At 46.3% G+C, this 21,748-nt stretch overlaps 2 protein-coding genes across 2 annotated transcripts; both read left to right on the top strand.

Moving 5' to 3' along the window:
- The first annotated feature begins 2,181 nt into the window (after window positions 1–2,181).
- Window positions 2,182–6,316, top strand: LOC123119823 (rRNA-processing protein FYV7). Its single transcript, XM_044539757.1, has 4 exons — window positions 2,182–2,481; window positions 3,295–3,401; window positions 3,641–3,924; window positions 5,991–6,316. The coding sequence occupies exons 1-4, from the start codon at window positions 2,289–2,291 to the stop codon at window positions 6,001–6,003; spliced, it is 597 nt and encodes a 198-aa protein (XP_044395692.1). The 5' UTR covers window positions 2,182–2,288; the 3' UTR covers window positions 6,004–6,316.
- Window positions 6,317–7,622: 1,306 nt separating this feature from the next.
- On the top strand, window positions 7,623–8,182 carry LOC123124469 (putative glutaredoxin-C14). Its single transcript, XM_044545084.1, has one exon. The coding sequence runs from the start codon at window positions 7,773–7,775 to the stop codon at window positions 8,082–8,084; it is 312 nt and encodes a 103-aa protein (XP_044401019.1). The 5' UTR covers window positions 7,623–7,772; the 3' UTR covers window positions 8,085–8,182.
- The last annotated feature ends 13,566 nt before the right edge of the window (window positions 8,183–21,748 follow it).

The raw sequence follows: 21,748 nt of genomic DNA on the forward strand, positions 1-21,748 counted from the left end.
TCCCATGCGACCCTGAGAAGGAGATGACCGTTCGGCTTGCGCCTCGCCGCTCCCGGGAGGAGGCGGCCCGACGGCAGCGCTCAGACTTCTTCCGATCGGAATCCATTGCGTCTGCCCAAATGGCGCATGGATCCGCTGTGAGGTTTGTCTCCGCTGCCTCACCGGAACCGGTGCGGTCCGCGTGGCGTCCGAACACAGTGGCGGATGCGCAACCGCTTCGTTGGCGCGCAAAGGCGGAGGTGAACGCATGGGCGTTGTCCAATGTAAATATGGCGCGGCGTTCCCGACATGCGAGGCAATGGGCACAGGAAATGGCCGTAGCCCTCGCGACGACGGACGTTGGCAAGGCGAAGTCTCATTCTCTGGCGTCCTGTATGGTGCACGACCACCCTAGGCGCCGCAACCGCATCGTGGTGGACGTCACCGACTCCTCCCATGAAGTATCCATCATCGATCTCATGTCCACCGACACCGTGAAGGTTCCGGACTCCGACGAGTAAGAGTAAGGCATGGGAGACAGCGGAGCCTCGATTCCCATGAGCCGGTCCATGTCCCATGTCCTACTCTACCTCGCCAGCGACCAGCGTAACATTTGGGTGGGCACAGTCGGCCGCCAGACATGGCCACATCGGAGCCCGACGGGCTCCGCTTTAGATTAAGTTTTACGTGCATGTAATAATATGTATATGGATTTGAGGATTTGCAATGCGTCCGTGGGCATTTGAGCGTCGGATTTGTTGTATTCGACTGTAGATGCTCTAAGCGATGTTATTTTAAGGTGAGCACGCAACTACCAACTTCATACAGTATGGAAAATACGAAATAGGAGAAGACTAGAAACCGAGGGAGGTTGGAGATGAAGGTGTCGTGAACGGGTGAACATCCACCGACTCCGTTTAAGAAGATCACTTTTTTTTAGAAAAGAAGATTCACAAATAGAAACATAAAAGAAACTTTTTTTAGGATACATTTTTTAGCGTAATGGTGAAGCTTTATTGATTAACTAGAATAGAGATACAAATATTGGTTGGAGGATTTGCAAACCAAACATATCTGCCCATTCCCATGGAAGTGGCAACTCTAACTAAGTTATGTGCATTTCCATTTGCTTCACACCATTCATGTCTGAAGATGGACACCTGAAAATTCTGACACCATGTTTGAACTTCCCTCATGATCATAGAATAGTCTCCCCTTGTAAAGCATTCATGATTAGTTTCTTTTACCAATTCTTGGCAGTCCGACACTACAAAGAGTTTTGTTAAATGCAGATCCTCAGCCATAGCAAGAGCTTCACGACATGCACACACCTCTAGCATTGTAGGGCCGACCATACTTTAGATGACAACCGCCCATGCCCCCAGAAACAATCTTTGTTCATCTCTAGCAACTACTGCAACAGCTCCAGTATTTGAGAGTTTGGCCACAGTCCCATCGAAATTAATTTTTGCAAGTCCTTGTCGTGGGCGGGTCCATGACAGCTTCGCTGGCCGGCCATGTTTAACTCTATGTTTCTTCTCCGGTAGTAGAGATCATAGTTCATCAAGGTACCTTGTTATAAACATGTGAGTTGAGCGTGACGATTGAAACTCCTCACGAATAGCCCGTTGCCTAGCCCACCATATAGACCAGAGTGTGACAAGTACATCGACAAATTGCTCTTGGGAAAGGGTGCTACTTAGCGTGAACATCCAAAGCTTGGGGTTCGTGGTTTCATCTCCATATAGAGGCGGAAGTGAGTCATCTTCCTTTAAAGCTCAAACACTCTGAGCCATCTGACAGTCAAGCAAAGAATGGTGCCATGAATCAACCACATCGCTGCATATGGGGCACGCCAAAGACACCACATGCTCCACAACCGACATTACATGCACGATTGAAAATCAGATGGATGTGCTGCACTTTGTTCTATGAGTGGATGGCTGGATGTGAAGTACTATAAGCATCGTCTGCATAGCAGGACTCTTCTTTATACACACTTCTGCCCACTATAAAAGGGAGGACCTTGCCAATCTCCATGTAAAAGTCTGAAATTTTGAGGGATACATTTTTTTTTCATTTCAGTTTTGAGGGATACATTTTTTTTTGAGGGATTTGAGGGATATATAAATGAAGTAAGCATACCGGGCCGGATAGGCAACTGTAGCCGGCCCAAAGACTAGCCGGCCCAAAGACGATAATTCTTCTTCTTCCTCTTCCCCTGGGCAGTTGGGTTCCTGGATCGAACGCCTAGGGTTTGAAGGAGCACACGAGCCACCGGCCCACCACCACCACCACTATCACCCACGATGAAACGGCCGCCACCACGCGATGACGCGACGGCGGCGGGCAGCAGCGGAGGAGGGTTCAACAAGGGGAAGGGGAGGTGGGACGGGAAGAAGCGGAATGAGCAGCGGCTGGGAGGCAGCGGCGGGGCGCTCTCCCTCGCGGCCTTCGCCAACGCCAAGTCCAGGAGCACCGGCTACAACCCGGCACTCATCAGTGAGTAACTGCTGCCTTCGTGCCCTGACGCGGGTGCAGAAACCACACGCGACCTGTCTGTCTGTCTGTCTGTTGCGTGTAATGTTTTGCTATAATTTCTCGCCAAGTTGTTTCCTCTACCGGATTGCTGGATAAGATTTTGTCTTGCTTGTCCCCAAATGCTTGACGGTTTTGATTAAATTTGAATGCGGACTACTAATTTCGTACTAAAACACAGGAGTAAATTTGTTGTTTTAGGACTTCGAGCATAGGAACAAAATCTTCTCATGTTGTCCCCTTGGTTAGCTATGTTCTCACTTAGCGCAGTTTGATCATGAATTGACGAAAGCTCATCGTAATCTGAGGGCGCTGGGAAAGATGGTCATCAGGGTTCAACTACATGATTCCGAAACATTGATGAAATTGGAGAAAGAAAAAGGCGTTCAGACTTGAAGATGTATTAACCTTACTAGAACAGTATTCTCAGCTAAGTTTTTGTTCTTGTGGACAGATTTCTCATGGAAAATTTACTATCAGAATTGCTCATGTTCAATTTGGCAACTAACGTATTACTCAAATGAGTTTCCGTTACCTGATAGCTGAAATCATATAGCGTGCTTAAACATGTTTGAATTCGCACTGGTAGTTGCTGCTTAATAAAAGAGCTGTTTCTGGTACTTGCCAAATAATTTTGACCTGTTTGTGAAAGATTTTTTTTTAACCATTTCAAATCATATACCTGTATGATATGTGCTGCTTTGTCATCTGGTTTGTATTGCAGTAATGTTCCATCAGCAGAACTGATTTGGTATTAATCATTACTCTCATTTACAGAGAAGCAGAAGGAGTTCTACAGGAATGCTAAAGTGATTAGCAAGTACAAGAAGTCGAAGAAGCACCAAAATCAGTCAAACTATCCTCCACAATTTCCAACCCTTGAGGTAATTCTCCTCGGTACCAACCACCAAGTCTTTTTTATCTTGTAAGTGATAATTTGACCAAAGTGGACAGCGGAGGTTGTGATGGGCTTATGCACTCCTTTATTTTTGAAAATGAAAATGTGAATAGCTTTTAGGGGACAAGGCCACAGCCAAGACTTGCCATAACTTGACATTGTATCTTGTTAGTTCTACACGTGTACAGATAGTTTTTTGTGTCTTGATGCAATTCGCATTTGTAGGAAGGAGGTGCTGATACAACGGATGTGCCAAAACCACATGATAAGAGGAAGAAGCGTACTTCACAAAGCTTGAATGTGGAGTACGAGAAGAAACGTCTAGAGGACGAGAAGGCAAAGAAGGAGCGGGATGCGATGATACAGGCAAAGAAGGAGGAGCGAGAGAAGTCTGAAGCGAAGAGAAAGGAGCTTAGGGAGAAGATGTTCAAGAGGACGCGATCCGGGCAGCCTGTGATGAAATACAGGATCGAGCATCTCCTGGAGACTGCACTAGAAAGCTCAAACAAGTGAGTTATGATATGTTCTAAGACTAATGCCACACTAATTAAAACAAATCAGTCCAGTGCAGTGATAAGTTTGTATTAGTTGACTTCTGTTGCATCAGTTTATACATCTTGGCAATGCATATCTGGATTTCAATGGAATCTCTAGTCAAGATACTGGTGCTTGGCCCTCATTATGTTTCTGTTAGAGCTTCCGGATTGGAGAGTGTAGCCATGTCTAGTGGGAGCTTAAGGGTCGGAGAGCACTGTGGGCAGTCTAATCTTAGGCAGAGTTTTAAAAAGCGCTAGGAGCTAATTATACGTTTTGCCACTGCCTTGCTTTTCTGCCCAAAACATAAGCTAATGCGCAATTAAGCGCTAGGCGTTTTGCTATCGCCTAGAGCCTAGGCGTGCCTTTTTTAACTACTATTCTTAGGAATGCCACTAAAATTTGTATGATAGCTTGAGATCCAGCCTTGCATAGGTCAGCCAAGGTCTCAAGAGATATGGCCTGACGGGGTAGGCCCTCGATACAGATCCTAACCCTGTATGTAGCAGTGATGGCCGTGGCGCCCCTTGTGCGAGACCAAGGATGTAACTGCAAGTTCAAGCCCTCCGCAAGACAGCCATCGGCCCTGAGGATCTCATTCCTGAGCTCTGCGGAGGTGCAGGTGAGGAGGAATTCGCGCACCGCGTGTGCATCAAGCCATCAACCTGGAGACAACTTGCGCCGTTTTGTGGATGAGGTGCTGCTTCGTCCGGAGGTGGACAAGGGCTTGCCTCAACGCTTGGATCTGGGCCATGGATCCTAACAAACTCACTCCAGCAGCTGGTCGTCAGGCATCTTCCTCGAGCCTGATCTCTGGCGACTTGTGTTTCCCCGGGGATTCTGAGACCTTACCCTGCTGCAGTTCAACTATTTGCTGCACATTGACTAGGTAATCGATCTTGTGCCTCTGGACGATTCGGTCATTCGGAGCCACTATTCACGGCAGATAGTCCTGACAGTGGACAGAGCGGGATCCCCTCGGCTGCGTCAGGGGATCTTATGCTCTCTGAAATCTTCACATTAAACTCATTAGAACTGTGAAGGCAATCAGGAGATGGAGCAATGAGACAATCAGTAACCTGCACTGTTTTAAATAGCCCGCTATAGCTCTGCTATAGCACAGAAGGTCTTGCGCTAAGAGACTTTGATCCAAACAAATGAACAAACATTTTAAATAGCTCGCTATAGCACGCTATAGCATTTAGAAAAGGTCCGCCGCTAAGAGGCTTAGCGCGCTATTTAAAACTATGGTAACCTGTGGTTACAGTTTGCGCTGGCTACCAAAATCATCCATTTGCTGGATCTTGCGTAGGAGGAGCGCACGCTGTCTCATCAGGAGCTTGATTTTAGGAAGGCTCTCAAGGCCCAGGTTGTTAGAGCATCTACAGCCGCACCTTGCAAATCCGGCCTCTCAAACGCCGGGTCACCCCTCATTTGGCTGCCTCCGCAGCTGTCTTCCTCACGTCCTAACCTTCATATCCATTCAACCCATGCAACGTAAAACTAGCAACTACGTAAATCAGCACACTTAGCAACAATTCGGGCATAATTCACGTGCTATCAGTCACCGGAAAACCAAAAGATCACAGTTCATCGCTGGACAGTACTAAATTACTACTTCAACAAAGATTGTGATATGTTTGGATCTGATGATATTGGTTGTTGTTAGGTTTTCAGCCAGGTAATCAACAATCTAGCTAGGCTTATCAAACAATAAAGAGCCAAGGAATAAGATCTTCATAGGTGTCGGCACCTCAAGGCTGGCATAGGTTAGGTCTTTGTGATCCACATGTCAATTTGCCAAAGAATCAGAATCAAGTACACACAGTACTCTTCAAATGTACCACTAGGCGCTTCCACACCTCTCCAGTTGCATTTCAAAAGTATTTGCTAGTACATCTCTCACATAATCAGGTGTACATAAAATGCAGTCTGTCTGTCAGCGTGCCACACATGTAAACTTCAGAGTTTCTCTTTTTTGGGCAATGTGAGGTGCATGCTAGATTCATCTGAAGAGCTGCACTACACATTCTTCTTGCAGGAGCCAAGGCTAGCCCTTGAGAGGGTGAGGAGCCAAGAATTGACGAAGAACCATAAGATCCTTGAGCAGCTAGCTGTGGAGGTTGCTACTACATAACACTAGCCTTTTCTTTCCAGGTGAAGAGTATCAAGGCAAATCTAGAGGATAAAGGATATCTATATCAAGACATATATTCCATTCTTAAGTGCTGTGATGTTTGCGTCATGTGTTAAAACTGCAGTTTTTTTTTTTTGGAAAAACACCCTGGTAATGTATATCTGACTTTCTGCAGATGCTTGTACCACCATACATGTAGCAACTGTGTGGTGTCACATGCAACATCTCTCTCTCTCCCTCTCTCCGTGCTTTCCTTGCTTCGGCAGAGCTTTTTAGTAGGATCGATTCGGTGAGGATGTCAAAGAAAAAGCAAGGATGACACCGTCGTCGGTGTCGCGGCGCCTCATATCTGATACGGCCAGGCCGATGACGGTGATGGGCGTTTCTCAAAGCCCAAGCAGCTAAATCTTGAGAGAAAAAGCAGGCAAGTAGGACATATTCTGTGCTTGCAGATAAGGCAGTGTGAGTGATGAGAGATTGAGAGCTCTGTCGACGATGCTATTCTCTGAACATGTGGCGACCCATCGCCGGTTAACCAGAAACCAGGCGAGCCTGAGGTTTCCTTACAAGCAAAGTATTGGCCGTACCATATCGACATTCCACGCCATTGTCGATACGGTTCTTGTTGTCGCAGGTTGACACGTTTTCACCATTGCAAGCTTCTGTTCATCTATACTTTCATGAAACTGACAGGAGCAATGCCTTTCAATTAAGTAGAAATGAGTCACCGAGAAAAAGGGCAAATAAGTAGAACAGAGTGACCTAGTTTGTTAAGTAAAAACCAGCAAAAATCAAGTTGTTCATCTGTTCTCGTACTGAAATTTCATCCCATTGGCTTGGGCGCTTTGAGATAGTATACTATCGATGATGAGGTCCATATTCCGACCTCCTTATTTTCCGGATTTCTACTCGATGCACTGGTGAATCTTAAATCTGTGGCCTTCTATCACCCATTACCATAGTTGCATGAGTCAATTAAGATTGACCACTCCTTCAAGTCTTAATTAGTTCTCCTGAAGATTAGTTGCCTGCATGTAGTACGTGCAAGCTTAACAAACAGCCAATAGATAGTTCGATTTCAAAAGCAGGACCTCTCCATAGGCATATATACGAGATTCCGTCTAGCTAGGTCAACACTTGGAAAATCGATCGGATTATTCCAGTCGCGTGTTTGGGTCCATGTTGATCAGAACACGGCTCCACCCGTGCATTATCTATTCTCATCTCCTCTTGGATATCAACCAATATGCTTTTGAACAAACCAATGGCGCCAATACCAGACATGCTAGCTTGGAGATTTCATTAATTTTTTTCTAGAAAAATCCAAATTGCTCTTTGTGCAATGTTAAAGATGGCTGCTAGATCACACTGGTCTGTTCCAAACACTTCCTGATCTTACTTGCACCGGATATTCCAACCCAACCCATGCATGAAGGACACCCTAGCTAGTGCATAGAAAGATCAAAGAAGCACCACCCTTTTGTAGCTCTATAAAAGGAAGCCACCCCTGTGCTAGCAAACCACCCAGGTTTCCTCTTTGGCACAACACAAGGCAACAACAACTAGCTAGAGCTACACAAGGCTCCATCACATTTCAAAGTCCTCTTCAAACCTCAAAGCAAAGCACGCTCAGAGATCCGTGCACGTACACACATAACCCATTAGAAGAACTTATTTAGAAGGCAGATGGACCGCGTGATGAAGCTGGCGTCGGAGCGAGCGGTGGTGATCTTCACCCTGAGTTCCTGTTGCATGTGCCACACCGTGGCGCGGCTCTTCTGCGACCTGGGTGTCAATGCACTGGTGCACGAGCTAGACCAAGACCCAAGGGGAAAGGAGATGGAGAGAGCTCTCCTCAAGATGCTCGGGAAAGGCCCGTCTGTTCCAGTGGTGTTCATCGGCGGGAAGCTTGTCGGCGGGACAAACAGAGTCATGTCCATGCATCTCAGCGGCGAGCTGGTCCCAATGCTGAGGAATGCAGGTGCCCTCTGGCTATAGAGGAATGCAGGTGCCACTTGGGAAAATAAATTTTTGTCAAAGAGTGTCAAGTATATGCATTTTCTTAGAGTAACTTAACTAATGGCCTGGTTAGCGTCGATCGAACTGGTTTTTTCAATCCTGTTCTGACAATAGCAAGGCTTATAGCTCGCTAGGAGCGAGTTTTACGTACGAGCGATGTTCGTGTTGTAATCCCAGCGCTATTTGTGCAGGTGTACAATCTTTTCTCAAAGAACCTACACAACCTTTTCTCAAAGAGCTAGTTGATAAATAAATGTATAAACAGTTCATTATCAAATGATATGCGCACATCTCTAACCTAAAAATTGTGTATAGTTGCATTGCATATTGATCATCGTAGTTTATCATCGTCTCCTGATTGTTTACTGTAATTATTTTCTGTCACATATGCATCGGCACCTCGCGTGATCTGGCCGGTACGGTGATGGTCCAGCGGCTGTTCGGGGGATGCAACATCAATGGCGGCGACGCGACTAGGTATGTGGTGGAGCGGGAATAGTACGGCTTTGGCTTGCCACTACCAGAATAACTGCTTACGCCGATGGCCTCATCTATGCCGACGGCCCGCGTCGGCATAGATGGACCTATCCCAACGGCCTAGGACAGGCCGTAGGCGTAGAAAAGCCGTCGGCATATGTCTATCTATGCCGACGGGGCCATCGGCATAGACGAGGCCGTCGGGACCGTTCGAGATACGCCTACGGGGCCCGTCGGCATAGGCAAGGCCGTCGGCATAGCCCGGGCCCACCTACCCGGTCAGCGCTGACCGTTTGACGGCGTTGAAACTACGCCGACGGGAGGTAACGGCGGCCGTCGGCATAGGCCTGGCCCATGCCCCTCTGCCACGTCATCGATCCGTGGGACTGCACCTCCGTGTGCGCAGCTATGCCGACGGCCTTGCCGTCGGCATATGTTTATTTAGTTTTATTTTATATTTTACATTATACTATTTATGGCAGAGGTATGCCTACGGCATAGGCCTGGCCCATGCCCCTCTGCCACGTCATCGACCCGTGTGCCATGCCACGTCATCGATCCGTGGGACTGTGTGACGCCCGGATAATTTAGCTACAGTAACCGCACGCTAATGGTACCATGTCATCACAAAAATTTGCTAAACCTCACTTTGATCCTGACCCGATTCAAATTCAAGTTTAGATTAAAGTCAAATAATTAAAGTTTTCAAATGGCGTAATAATAATGTTCGATGAGTTACAAGTATTCACTAAGTAATTAACATGTAAGGACCAACATTTAATGGATTTTTAAATTGCCCCTAGAAATAATTTAAAGTGGCCAAACATCACTTATTGTGACCATTAATTATAAACCTAATTTCAAACATTTCCGTTTAACCTCGAACTTTTTGTGCAACACCAAAATATCGGAAAGTAATTATGGGAAAAGTTTCAACATTTATTAAAATCATTTAGTACCTAAACTATAGGCTAAATATTAGAGAAATAAATAAACAAAAAAAGAAAAGAAAAGGGAAAGTAAAAGAAAAGAAACGGAGGACCTAACCTAATGGGCCACTTGGGCCACCTAACTAAAGTTAGCCCAGCCCAGCCACCCCTCCTATAACCCTAGCCATCACCCAACTTTCCCCGCACGATCCCCACCTCTCCCCTCGTCTCGCTCACCCGCCGCCACCACACAACACACACACACGCACACAGGAGAGGAGCTCCTCGCCCCGATCCCCATGGCCGTCGGCGACCGCCTCGGGCCTCCGCGCCCCTGGTCCTCTTCTTCGACTCTCGCTCGGCTCCAACGCCTCGCACGCGACCCCGCACACGTGCTCATCCCCGCGCCCAAGCGCCTTGCCTGGCCGCCGCTCGCCGTCGTGAACCGCCGCGGCCACCGTCCTCCATTCGTCGCACCACCGTGCCCATCTGCTACTCCGACCTCCTCTTCGTCGTCGTCGCCCACGGGATCAAGCTCGGGACCCCTACCTCGCCGGATCATCGTCGTCTCCCCTCTCTGCCCCACCGGTCATCGTCGTCGATCCGACGCCACCGCTGCTTCTTCGCCCTCGTCGAGCGCTCCACGAGCTTCGATGTGAGCACCTCCCATATTCCCCCCATGATGCCGCTGCTGCTCTTACTTGCTGCTACTGCCCTGTTGCTTTGCTGATGCCCTGCTAGCTGCTCTCTATGTGCTGCGTTGTGCTACTACTGCTCGTGCTTAGTTATTTTTGCCGCTGCGCTGCCGTTGCCGCTGCGACGTCTCCTTGCTGCTGGTGCGCCACCGCGCCCCGGCTCCCCTACCGCCCGCGGTCCCGCTCGTCGCCGGTCCCGCACTCCGTTTTCCCCACGCCGGCCGGCCACCGCGGCCGCCCTGGCCACTGGCCTCGCCCTGCCGCACTCCCTGCGGGCGAGCGCCCGCCCAGGCGCCCGTAGCCCCCCTTCCCGGGTGGACTCAGGCGCACGCCCGCACGCCCGTAACCGCTAGGCTCCCCCAGAGCCAATGACAAAAGGGGCCCACGCCCCTGAGAACGAAAATAAAAAAGAATTAAAAATATATAAATAATAATAATATATTAAAAATAATTAATTAGTTAAAGAATTAATTAACCGAATTAATTTTTGATTAATTAAACTAATCTAATAACTAAACTAATTAAACTGTTAGTTAATTAATTAATCAGTCAATGACAGGTGGGTCCCGCACGTCAGTTTGACCCAGTCAACGCCCTGTTGACTGCTGACGTCATGCTGACGTCATCATGATTTAAAACTTTAGAAAATGTTGAATTAAATAAATTAAATAAATTCTAAAATGATTTAAAACTTTAGAAAATCATATAAAATAAACCGTAGCTCAGATGAAAAATACTTTCTACATGAAAGTTGCTCAGAACGACGAGACGAATCCGGATACACAGCCCGTTCGTCTGCCACACATACCTAGCATAGCAAACACGCAACTTTTCCCCTCCGGTTCATCTGTCCGAAAACGCGAAACACCGGGGATACTTTCCCGGAAGTTCCCCCCCTTCGCCGGTATCACCTATCCATGTGTTAGGCCACCCCTAGCACAACGTATTGCTGCGTCTTGCTTTGTGTTACATTTGATTGCTCTGTTATTTATTGTGTTCCCCCTCCGTTACTTCTTTCCGGTAGACCCTGAGACTGCCGGCGACCCCTAGTTCGACTACGGTGTTGACGACCCCTCCTACTTGCCAGAGCAACCAGGCAAGCCCCCCCCTTGATCATCAGATATCGCCTATTCTTCTCTATACTGCTTGCATTAGAGTAGTGTAGCATGTTACTGCTTTCGGTTAATCCTATACTGATGCATAGCCTGTCATTGTTGCTACAGTTGTTACCCCTACCTGCTATTCTACTGCTTAGTATAGGATGCTAGTGTTCCATCAGTGGCCCTACACTCTTGTCCGTCTGCCATGCTATACTACTGGGCCGTGATCACTTCGGGAGGTGATCACGGGTATATGCTATATACTTTATATACATGACACATGTGGGGACTAAAGTCGGGTCGGCTCGTTGAGTACCCGCAAGTGATTCTGATGAGGGGGCTGAAAGGACAGGTGGCTCCATCCCGGTAGAGGTGGGCCTGGGTTCCTGACGGCCCCCGACTGTTACTTTATGGCGGAGCGACAGGGCAGGTTGAGACCACCTAGGAGAGAGGTGGGTCTGGCCCTGGTCGGCGTTCGCGGATACTTAACACGCTTAACGAGATCTTGGTATTTGATCTGAGTCTGGCCATTTGGTCTATACGCACTAACCAACTACGCGGGAACAGTTATGGGCACTCGACGTCGTGGTATCAGCCGAAGCTCTTCTTGACGTCAGCGACGGAGCGGCGCGCGCCGGATTGGACTGGAACGCCTGCTAGGCTAGGTCTGCTTCCGGCCGCGTACGCAACGTGCAGGTGTGCAATGGGCGATGGGCCCAGACCCCTGCGCGCATAGGATTTAGACCGGCGTGTTGACCTCTCTGTTGAGCCTAGGTGGGGCTGCGACGTGTTGATCTTCCGCGGCCGGGCATGACCCAGAAAAGTGTGTCCGGCCAAATGGGATCGAGCGTGTTGGGTTATGTGGTGCACCCCTGCAGGGAAGTTTATCTATTCGAATAGCCGTGTCCCTCGGTAAAAGGACGACCCGGAGTTGTACCTTGACCTTATGACAACTAGAACTGGATACTTAATAAAACACACCCTTCCAAGTGCCAGATATAACCCGGTGATCGCTCTCTAACAGGGCGACGAGGAGGGGATCGCCGGGTAGGATTATGCTATACGATGCTACTTGGAGGACTTCAATCTACTCTCTTCTACATGCTGCAAGATGGAGGCTGCCAGAAGCGTAGTCTTCGACATGATTAGCTCTCCCCCTCTTATTCTGGCATTCTGCAGTTCAGTCCACTGATATGACCCTTTACACATATACCCATGCATATGTAGTGTAGCTCCTTGCTTGCGAGTACTTTGGATGAGTACTCACGGTTGCTTTTCTCCCTCTTTTCCCCTTTCTATACCTGATTGTCGCAACCAGATGCTGGAGTCCAGGAGCTAGAGATCCCGAGGATGATTCTACATGGAGTTCGGCTTCGAGGAGTAGTTAGGAGGTCCCAGGCAGGAGGCCTTGCCTTTTCGATCGTTGCTACTTTTGTGCTAGCCTTCTTAAGGCAAACTTGTTTAACTTATGTCTGTACTCAGATATTGTTTCTTCCGCTGACTCGTCTATGATCGAGCACTTGTATTCGAGCCCTCGAGGCCCCTGGCTTGTATTATGATGCTTGTATGACTTATTTATGTTGTAGAGTTGTGTTGTGATATCTTCCCGTGAGTCCCTGATCTTGATCGTACATATTTGCGTGCATGATTAGTGTACGGTCAAATCAGGGGCGTCACAAGTTGGTATCAGAGCCAACTGCCTGTAGGAATCCCCCTTTCCAACTCCTTTGCCGAAGTCGAGTCTAGTCATTGGAAAAGTTTTTTACTAACATGGCTGTGTGTCTTACGGGCCCACGTCGCCATTGGGTGGTACTAGGATCTTTTACTGCTCGACCTTTACTCTGGGACTCTGATCTCTCTCCTATTCGGGTTAAATTAATTTTTCTAAATCTAACATTAGGATCTCGTGATCACTTTCACCTGGAGAGCCCCTTATTACTGATGATCATCTGCTGCACGTGAAGACCCTGAAGATACTCTCCGCTGATAACCCGAGAACTTGTGTTCATCGCTTTTGCAATTCCCTTTCATCGATAAACTCCTATGGATAACCACGTATACTCGCCATTCATACAATGTTTCCCAGTTGATCTTGTTATTACAAGATACCCCAAAATTCTCTCTGTTATTCTGAGAATCCTTTGAGCTTACTGCCTTGCTGTTCTTTGTCACCTGAATACCCCTACGGATAATTCTCGCACTTACCGAGTATCCGCTCATCCCCAGTTGATTCAAGTATTTCACAAAAGTGTTCAAAATACCATTCGATCTTCCGAAAAATCCTCAAGAGCCTTTTTGCTCTTGAAATTCTTGCTTACTTGCATTATGATTAATCTTAAGTCTCATAATCTTATTGGCATCTCTTGTCATTATCATTTTGAGTCCGTTGATTCAATTTGTTGCGAATGCTCGCAATCCTCAATCAGAGCCTAGAATTCATCCTTCCGGCTCAGACGTCATTTGAACATGAGCTGGTTCTTGACTAATCAAATTACTGTCGATTGTATCCCTATGGCTATTCAACTTATCCATCCCTAATCAGAGCATTGCTTCGGATCCCTTGATTTGGAAATCATAATTCCTTTGCCTTTGAGCTTTGAGTTAGTCAGTTGTTTCTATAATCTGATCTCCTTGCATTCTTCTTCCTCTAGTGGAGTACCGTTGCTCACGTCAGATCCCTTGTGGACCACCAGATCCTTTGTTGGATTTTATCCGACAGCATCCTTCATATTCAATAAGCCTGTGAGCTTTTCCTCGGATACATAATGCCTTTGGTAAATTGTATCCTCTGCTTTGTCAACCATGCTCTACTTTTGAGCTTGTGTTATTTACTCCTGAAGTTTGTAGTATATCTTTCTACGATGCCCCGATGGGTTGAACCTATGCCTTCCTTAATCTGTGTGAACCCGAAAGATTTCACGGGACATACTTATCTGGTATTGCACCAGGTAAAACTTTCGACAACTAATGTCATTATCAAAATACGAGAGGCGAATGGAAGGTTATGCATTGAAGAAGTGGGAGTCGACCTTGAACCTTTGTGTTCATGCCCATGGACACGATGTAGATCCTATCATGGAAGCTTCTTATAATAATAGCTATTTCCCTGGTATAATATCATCTGGTATCGGTGAATTGATCCTTTTGCAATCGTGGTTCCGACCATGGTCTCCTTTAAATACCATTTCTCGTACAAGTTGAGCACTTGTCTTCTGCAGAGCAATACCCCAGTCCAACCTCTACTTTGGTTTGTCGTCGAGTATTACCCCCCTGGTATCTCGAGATTATCACGGAACTGCATAACTTATTATGAGTTCTCCATCAAGTGCTACATTCTCATTGATTCCAATTTTTCACGGGCTTCGAGTTTTTAAACACTCAAAACCACCGATAACTGAATCGAGTCCGCATTGCGATTAAACAACTCTTAGTAATCTTCTTTACTTATGAGTTCGTACCCGATCACGTCATTCCTAGCCTGATTGGCTACATCATTATCGTGCTGAATTTTGACTGTGCTACCTGGACCTTCCCAGCGCACAAATTTCGACAGTGAGCTAATCTTGCGTCAATCTTCCTCGTCATATCACTTCTCCTTGAACAGCAAACTTGATTTCGAGTTTGTGTCCTAACCGTGGTTCCAATAACCTTTCGCTTTCATCATTCCTTTGACTTGATGTCATCGTCGATCAATTACATCTTCTTGAAAACCTCTCGACAAATTTGTCGTGATCATTGTCAACAATTTGACTTCTTCCAAGTTGTGTGTTGAAATTCAGGATGAGAAATACCATCCTTGCCCCTCGATGAATTGTGTTATCATCGACAACATTCTTGCCTCCCCCCAACACAAACTTGTTCATATTTTGTGTTGTACCTTGATTTCCTTGCTATCCAACTTATGTTAAGTTCTACCGCGGAGTATTACCATCTTTGATGTCAAGAATGTTATGAGGATTGCTCCACCTCTTAAGAATTCTTGCTATGATGATACTTCTCACCATCACCATTCTTTCTTGGTCCTCGTGTTGATTCCAACCGGGGTACCCACAAGTGAACGGTGTTGTTTGGATTCTGCAATTCTAGCAACCCTATTGCTTTGAAGTTAATGATCGATAATTCATTCTTAGCATATCGGTTGCTGAACCACCATTCTAACATTGATCATGCTACCTAACCCCATATTTCGGGTGCACCTTTCAACCAATGTTTAATTGTGTATGTTTTCCTCGAGCATACATCATTATACCATTTGATCTGACAAATGTTATCTCCTTGTTCACATAGTTGTGGAAATCCATCTTTTGTTAATCTCGATGAATTGTCGCTGATTCCATCAGCCACCTCCTCATCCTCTCGTTGGTTTACTGATGGACTCTTGTTTCGGAACTCGCTTCCATAGTTCATTTCCCGAGAATCTTACAATGTCATCTCGTCAAATTGTGCCGCACCTTTTCTTCTCAGGCATCTAAGTCTGAGGTATCCTGACACCAATCAGAACCGAATCTCGGTCAGATATGATGGTTGGAACATATTTCCAAGAGTTATAACATTGGTCTTTATATGACCCGGTAAGGTGATGTCATGCCTAGCACACCTGGCCGGGGGACCTATTGTTATAGTTCTTCCTTTTTGCAATGTTAACCATTCTTCCAAGAGGAAATTGAAAGACTTATTCTATAAGTTGTTCCTGATGAATCCATTGAGTATCCAAAGTCCGACCTTTGCTTGAAGACCATGTCAATGCTATCTCGAAGCATGTCTGTCGTACTCCGATTTTCAACAAGAACATTTGAAGCCCAATGCTAAATGTTTCTTGCTCAATTATCCAAACACCGCTGTATGGGTAATGCCATGAAATTTCTCTCCCCTACCTGAAGAGTTTTCTACATTATATCCTGTCATGGATGTCATGCTCTGCTTGTCCTTGGGGAGGATATTGTTGGGAAACGTAGCAGAAATTCAAAATTTTCTACGCATCACCAAGATCAATCTATGGAGTAATCTAGCAACGAGGGGAAGGGGAGTGCATCTACATACCATTGTAGATCGCGATGCAGAAGCGTTGCAAGAACGCGGATGAAGGAGTCGTACTCGTAGCGATTCAGATCGCGGTTGATTCCGATCTAAGCACCGAAGAACGGTGCCTCCGCGTTCAACACACGTGCAGCCCGGTGACGTCTCCCACGCCTTGATCCAGCCAGGAGAGAGGGAGAGGTTGGGGAAGACTCCGTCCAGCAGCAGCACGACGGCGTGGTGGTGGTGGAGGAGCATGGCAATCCCGCAGGGCTTCGCCAAGCACCGCGGGAGAGGAGGAGGAAGAGGGGTAGGGCTGCGCCATGAGGGAGATGTGTTCTCGTGTGTATGGCAGCCCCAAAACCCCAATATATATAGGGGAGGGGGAGGGCTGCACCCCCATCTAGGGTTCCCCCCCAAGGGGTGCGGCCAGCCCTAGATGGGGCTTGGGGGCGGCCAAGGGGGGGAGAGAGGGGGCGCCCCACTAGATAGGCCTTAGGCCCATTTGAGCCTAGGGTTTCCCCCTTCCCCCCTTCCTGCACCCTGGGCCTCTTGTGGGGGGGGGGGGGGCGCACCAGCCCACCTGGGGATGGTCCCCTCCCACACTTGGCCCATGCAGCCCTCTGGGGCCGGTGGCCCCACCTGGTGGACCCCCGGGACCCTCCCGGTGGTCCCGGTACATTACCGATAGCACCCGAAACTTTTCCGGTGACCAAAACAGGACTTCCCATATATAAATCTTTACCTCCGGACCATTCCGGAACTCCTCGTGACGTCCGGGATCTCATCCGGGACTCCGAACAACATTCGGTAACCACATAGAAACTTCCTTTATAACCCTAGCGTCATCGAACCTTAAGTGTGTAGACCCTACGGGTTCGGGAACCATGCAGACATGACCGAGACGTTCTCCGGTCAATAACCAACAGCGGGATCTGGATACCCATGTTGGCTCCCACATGTTCCACGATGATCTCATCGGATGAACCACGATGTCGGGGATTCAATCAATCCCGTATTCAATTCCCTTTGTCTATCGGTATGTTACTTGCCCGAGATTCGATCGTCGGTATCCCGATACCTTGTTCAATCTCGTTACCGGCAAGTCTCTTTACTCGTTCCGTAACACATCATCCCGTGATCAACTCCTTGGTCACATTGTGCACATTATGATGATGTCCTACCGAGTGGGCCCAGAGATACCTCTCCGTTTACACGGAGTGACAAATCCCAGTCTCGATTCGTGCCAACCCAACAGATACTTTCGGAGATACCTGTAGTGCACCTTTGTAGCCACCCAGTTACGTTGTGACGTTTGGTACACCCAAAGAATTCCTACGGTATCCGGGAGTTGCACAATCTCATGGTCTAAGGAAATGATACTTGACATTAGAAAAGCTCTTAGCAAACGAACTACACGATCTTGTGCTAGGCTTAGGATTGAGTCTTGTCCATCACATCATTCTCCTAATGATGTGATCCCGTTATCAACGACATCCAATGTCCATGGTCAGGAAACCATAACCATCTATTGATCAACGAGCTAGTCAACTAGAGGCTTACTAGGGACATGGTGTTGTCTATGTATCCACACATGTATCTGAGTTTCCTATCAATACAATTTAGCATGGATAATAAACGATTATCATGAACAAGGAAATATAATAATAACCAATTTATTATTGCCTCTAGGGCATATTTCCAACAGTCTCCCACTTGCACTAGAGTCAATAATCTAGTTCACATCACCATGTGATTAACACTCATAGGTCACATCACCATGTGACCAATATCCAAAGAGTTTACTAGAGTCAACAATCTAGTTCACATCACTATGTGATTAACACTCAATGAGTTCTGGTTTGATCATGTTATGCTTGTGAGAGAGGTTATTAGTCAACGGGTCCGAACCTTTCAGATCCGTGTGTGCTTTACGAATATCTATGTCATCTTGTGGATGCTACCACGCGCTACTTGGAGCCATTTCAAATAACTGCTCTACTATACGAATCCGGTTTACTACTCAGAGTCATCCGGATTAGTGTCAAAGTTCGCATCGACGTAACCCTTTACGATGAACTCCTTTTCACCTCCATAATTGAGAAAATTCCTTAGTCCACTAGATACTAAGGATAAGTTCGACCGCTGTCATGTGATCCATTCCCGGATCACTATTGTACCCCTTCACCAACTCATGGCAAGGCACACTTCAAGTGCGGTACACAGCATAGCATACTGTAGAGCCTACGTCTAAAGCATAGGGGACGACCTTCGTCCTTTCTCTCTCTTCTGCTGTGGTCAGGTCTTGAGTCTTACTCAATACTCACACCTTGTAACACAGCCAAGAACTCCTTCTTTGCTGATCTATTTTGAACTCTTTCAAAATCATGTCAAGGCGTGCGTTCTTTGAAAGTATCATCAGGCGTCTTGATCTATCTCTATAGATCTTGATGCCCAATATGTAAGCAGCTTTATCCAGGTCTTCCTTTGAAAAACTCCTTTCAAACAACCCTTTATGCTTTCCAGAAATTCTACATCATTTCGGATCAACAATATGTCATTCACATATACTTATCAGAAATGTTGTAGCGCTCCCACTCACTTTATTGTAAATACAAGTTTCTAACAAACTTTGTATAAACCCAAAAACTTTGATCACTCCATCAAAGCGTATATTCTGACTCCGAGATGCTTGCTCTAATCCATGGAAGGATCGCTGGAGCTAGCATACCTTTCAGCATCCTTAGGATCGACAAAACCTTTCTGATTGTATCACATACAACCTTTCCTTACGAAAACTGGTAAGGAAACTTGTTTTGACATCCATCTGCCAGATTTCATAAATGCAGCTAATGCTAACATGATTCCGTCGGACTTACGCATCGCTACGGATGAGAAAATCTCATCGTAGTCAACTCCTTGAACTTGTGAAAATACTCTTTGCCACAAGTCGAGCTTCATAGACGGTAACATTACCGTCCACGTCCGTCTTCTTCTTAAAGATCCATTTATCTCAATGGCTTGCCGATCATCGGGCAAGTTCACCGAAGTCCATGCTTTGTTCTGATACATGGATTCTATCTCGGATTTCATGGCCTCGAGTCATTCGTCGGAATCCGGGCCCACCATCGCTTCTCCACAGCTCATAGGTTCATCGTTGTCCAACAACATGACTTCCAAGATAGGATTACGCATTACTCTGAAGTAGTACGCATCCTCGTCATCCTACGAGGTTTGATAGTGACTTGATCCAAAGTTTCATGATCACTATCATAAGCTTCCACTTCAATTGGTGTAGGTGCCACAGGAACAACTTCCTGTGCCCTGCTACACACTAGTTGAAGTGACGACTCAATAACCTTATCAAGTCTCCACCATCCTCCCACTCAATTCTTTCGAGAGAAACTTTTCCTCGAGAAAGGACTCGTTTCTAGAAGCAATTACTTTTGCTTCCAGATCTGAAATAGGAGGTACACCCAACTGATTTGGGTATTCTTATGAAGATGCATTTATCCGCTTTGGGTTCGAGCTTATCAGCCTGAAACTTTTCCACATAAGCATCGCAGCCCCAAACTTTTAAGAAACGACAACTTAGGTTTCTCTAAACGGTGTCATCTCAACGGAATTGCGTGGTGCCCTATTTAAAGTGAATGCGGTTGTCTCCAATGCCTAACCCATAAACGATAGTGGTAAAGAGACATCATGGTATGCACCATATCCAATAGGGTGCAGTTATGATGTTCGGACACACCATCACACTGTGGTGTTCCAGGCGGTATTAATTGTGAAACACTTTCCACAATGTCTTAATTGTGTGCCAAACTCGTAACTCAGATACTCATCTCTATGATCATATCACAGACATTTTATCCTCTTGTCACGACGATCTTCAACTTCATTCTGAAATTACTTGAACCTTTCAATAATTTAGACTTGTGTTTCATCAAGTAAATACACTCAGCATCTACTCAAATCATCTACGAAGTAAGAACATAACGATATCCACTGCATGCCTCAGCACTCATTGGACTGCATACATCAAAATGTATTACTTCCAACAAGTTGCTCTCTTGTTCCATCTTACTGAAAATGAGGCCTTTCAGTCATCTTGCCCATGTGGTATGATTTGCATGTCTCAAGTGATTCAAAATCAAGTGAGTCCAAACGATCCATCTGCATGGAGTTTCTTCATACCAATAGACATGGTTCGCATGCCTCAATCTTTTCAAAAACGAGTGAGTCCAAAGATCCATCTACATGGAGCTTCTTCATGCGTTCTATACCAATATGACTCAAATGGCAGTGCCACAAGTATGTGGTACTATCATTACTACTTTATATCTTTTGGCACGAACATGTGTATCACTGCGATTGAGATTCATTTTAGGTGCAAGACCATTGAAGGTATTATTCAAATAAACAGAGTAACCATTATTCTCCTTAAATGAATAACCATATTGCGATAAACATAATCCAATCATGTTTATGCTCAACGCAAACACCAATCTCGATGGTAGAGGGAGCATGCGATGCTTGATCACATCAACCTTGGAAACACTTCCAACACACATCGTCATCTCACCTTTAGCTAGTCTCCATTTATTCCGCAGCTTTTATTTCGAGTTTCTAACACTTAGCAACCGAACCGGTATCTAATACCCTGGTGCTGCTAGGAGTACTAGTAAAGTACACATTCATATAATGTATATCCAATATACTTCTGTCGACCTTGCCTGCCTTCTCATCTACCAAGTATCTAGGGTAGTTCTGCTTCAGTGACCGTTCCCCTCATTACAGGAGCACTTAGTCTTGGGTTTGGGTTTAACCTTGGGATTCCTCGCTAGAGCATCAAATGATTTGCTGTTTCATGAAGTATCCCTTCTTCCCTTGCCCTTCTTGAAACTAGTGGTTTTACTAACCATCAACAATTGATGCTCTCCTTCTTGATTTCTACTTTCGCGGTGTCAAACATCGCGAGTTGCTCAAGGATCATCATATCTATCCCTGATATGTTATAGTTCATCACGAAGCTCTAATAGCTTGGTGGCAGTGACTATGGAGAACCATCACTATCTCATCTGGAAGATTAACTCCCACTCGATTCAAGCGATTGTGGTACTCAGACAATCTGAGCACTTGCTCAACGATTGAGCTTTTCTCCCTCAGTTTGCAGGCTTAAGAAACTTGTCAGAGGTCTCATACCTCTTGACGTGGGCACTAGTCTGAAATCCCAATGTCAGTCTTCGGAACATCTCATATGTTCTGCGACGTTTCAAAACCGTCTTGGTCGCCACAATTTTAAACCGTTAGCATCACACACTGAACTATCATGTAGTCATCAAAACGTGTATGTCAGATGTTTCGCAACATCTACACACGACGCTGAGGTTCAGCACACCGAGCGGTGCATTAAGGACATAAGCCTT

This window comes from Triticum aestivum, chromosome 5D (assembly GCF_018294505.1).
Source record: "Triticum aestivum cultivar Chinese Spring chromosome 5D, IWGSC CS RefSeq v2.1, whole genome shotgun sequence".
Lineage (NCBI taxonomy): Eukaryota > Viridiplantae > Streptophyta > Magnoliopsida > Poales > Poaceae > Triticum > Triticum aestivum.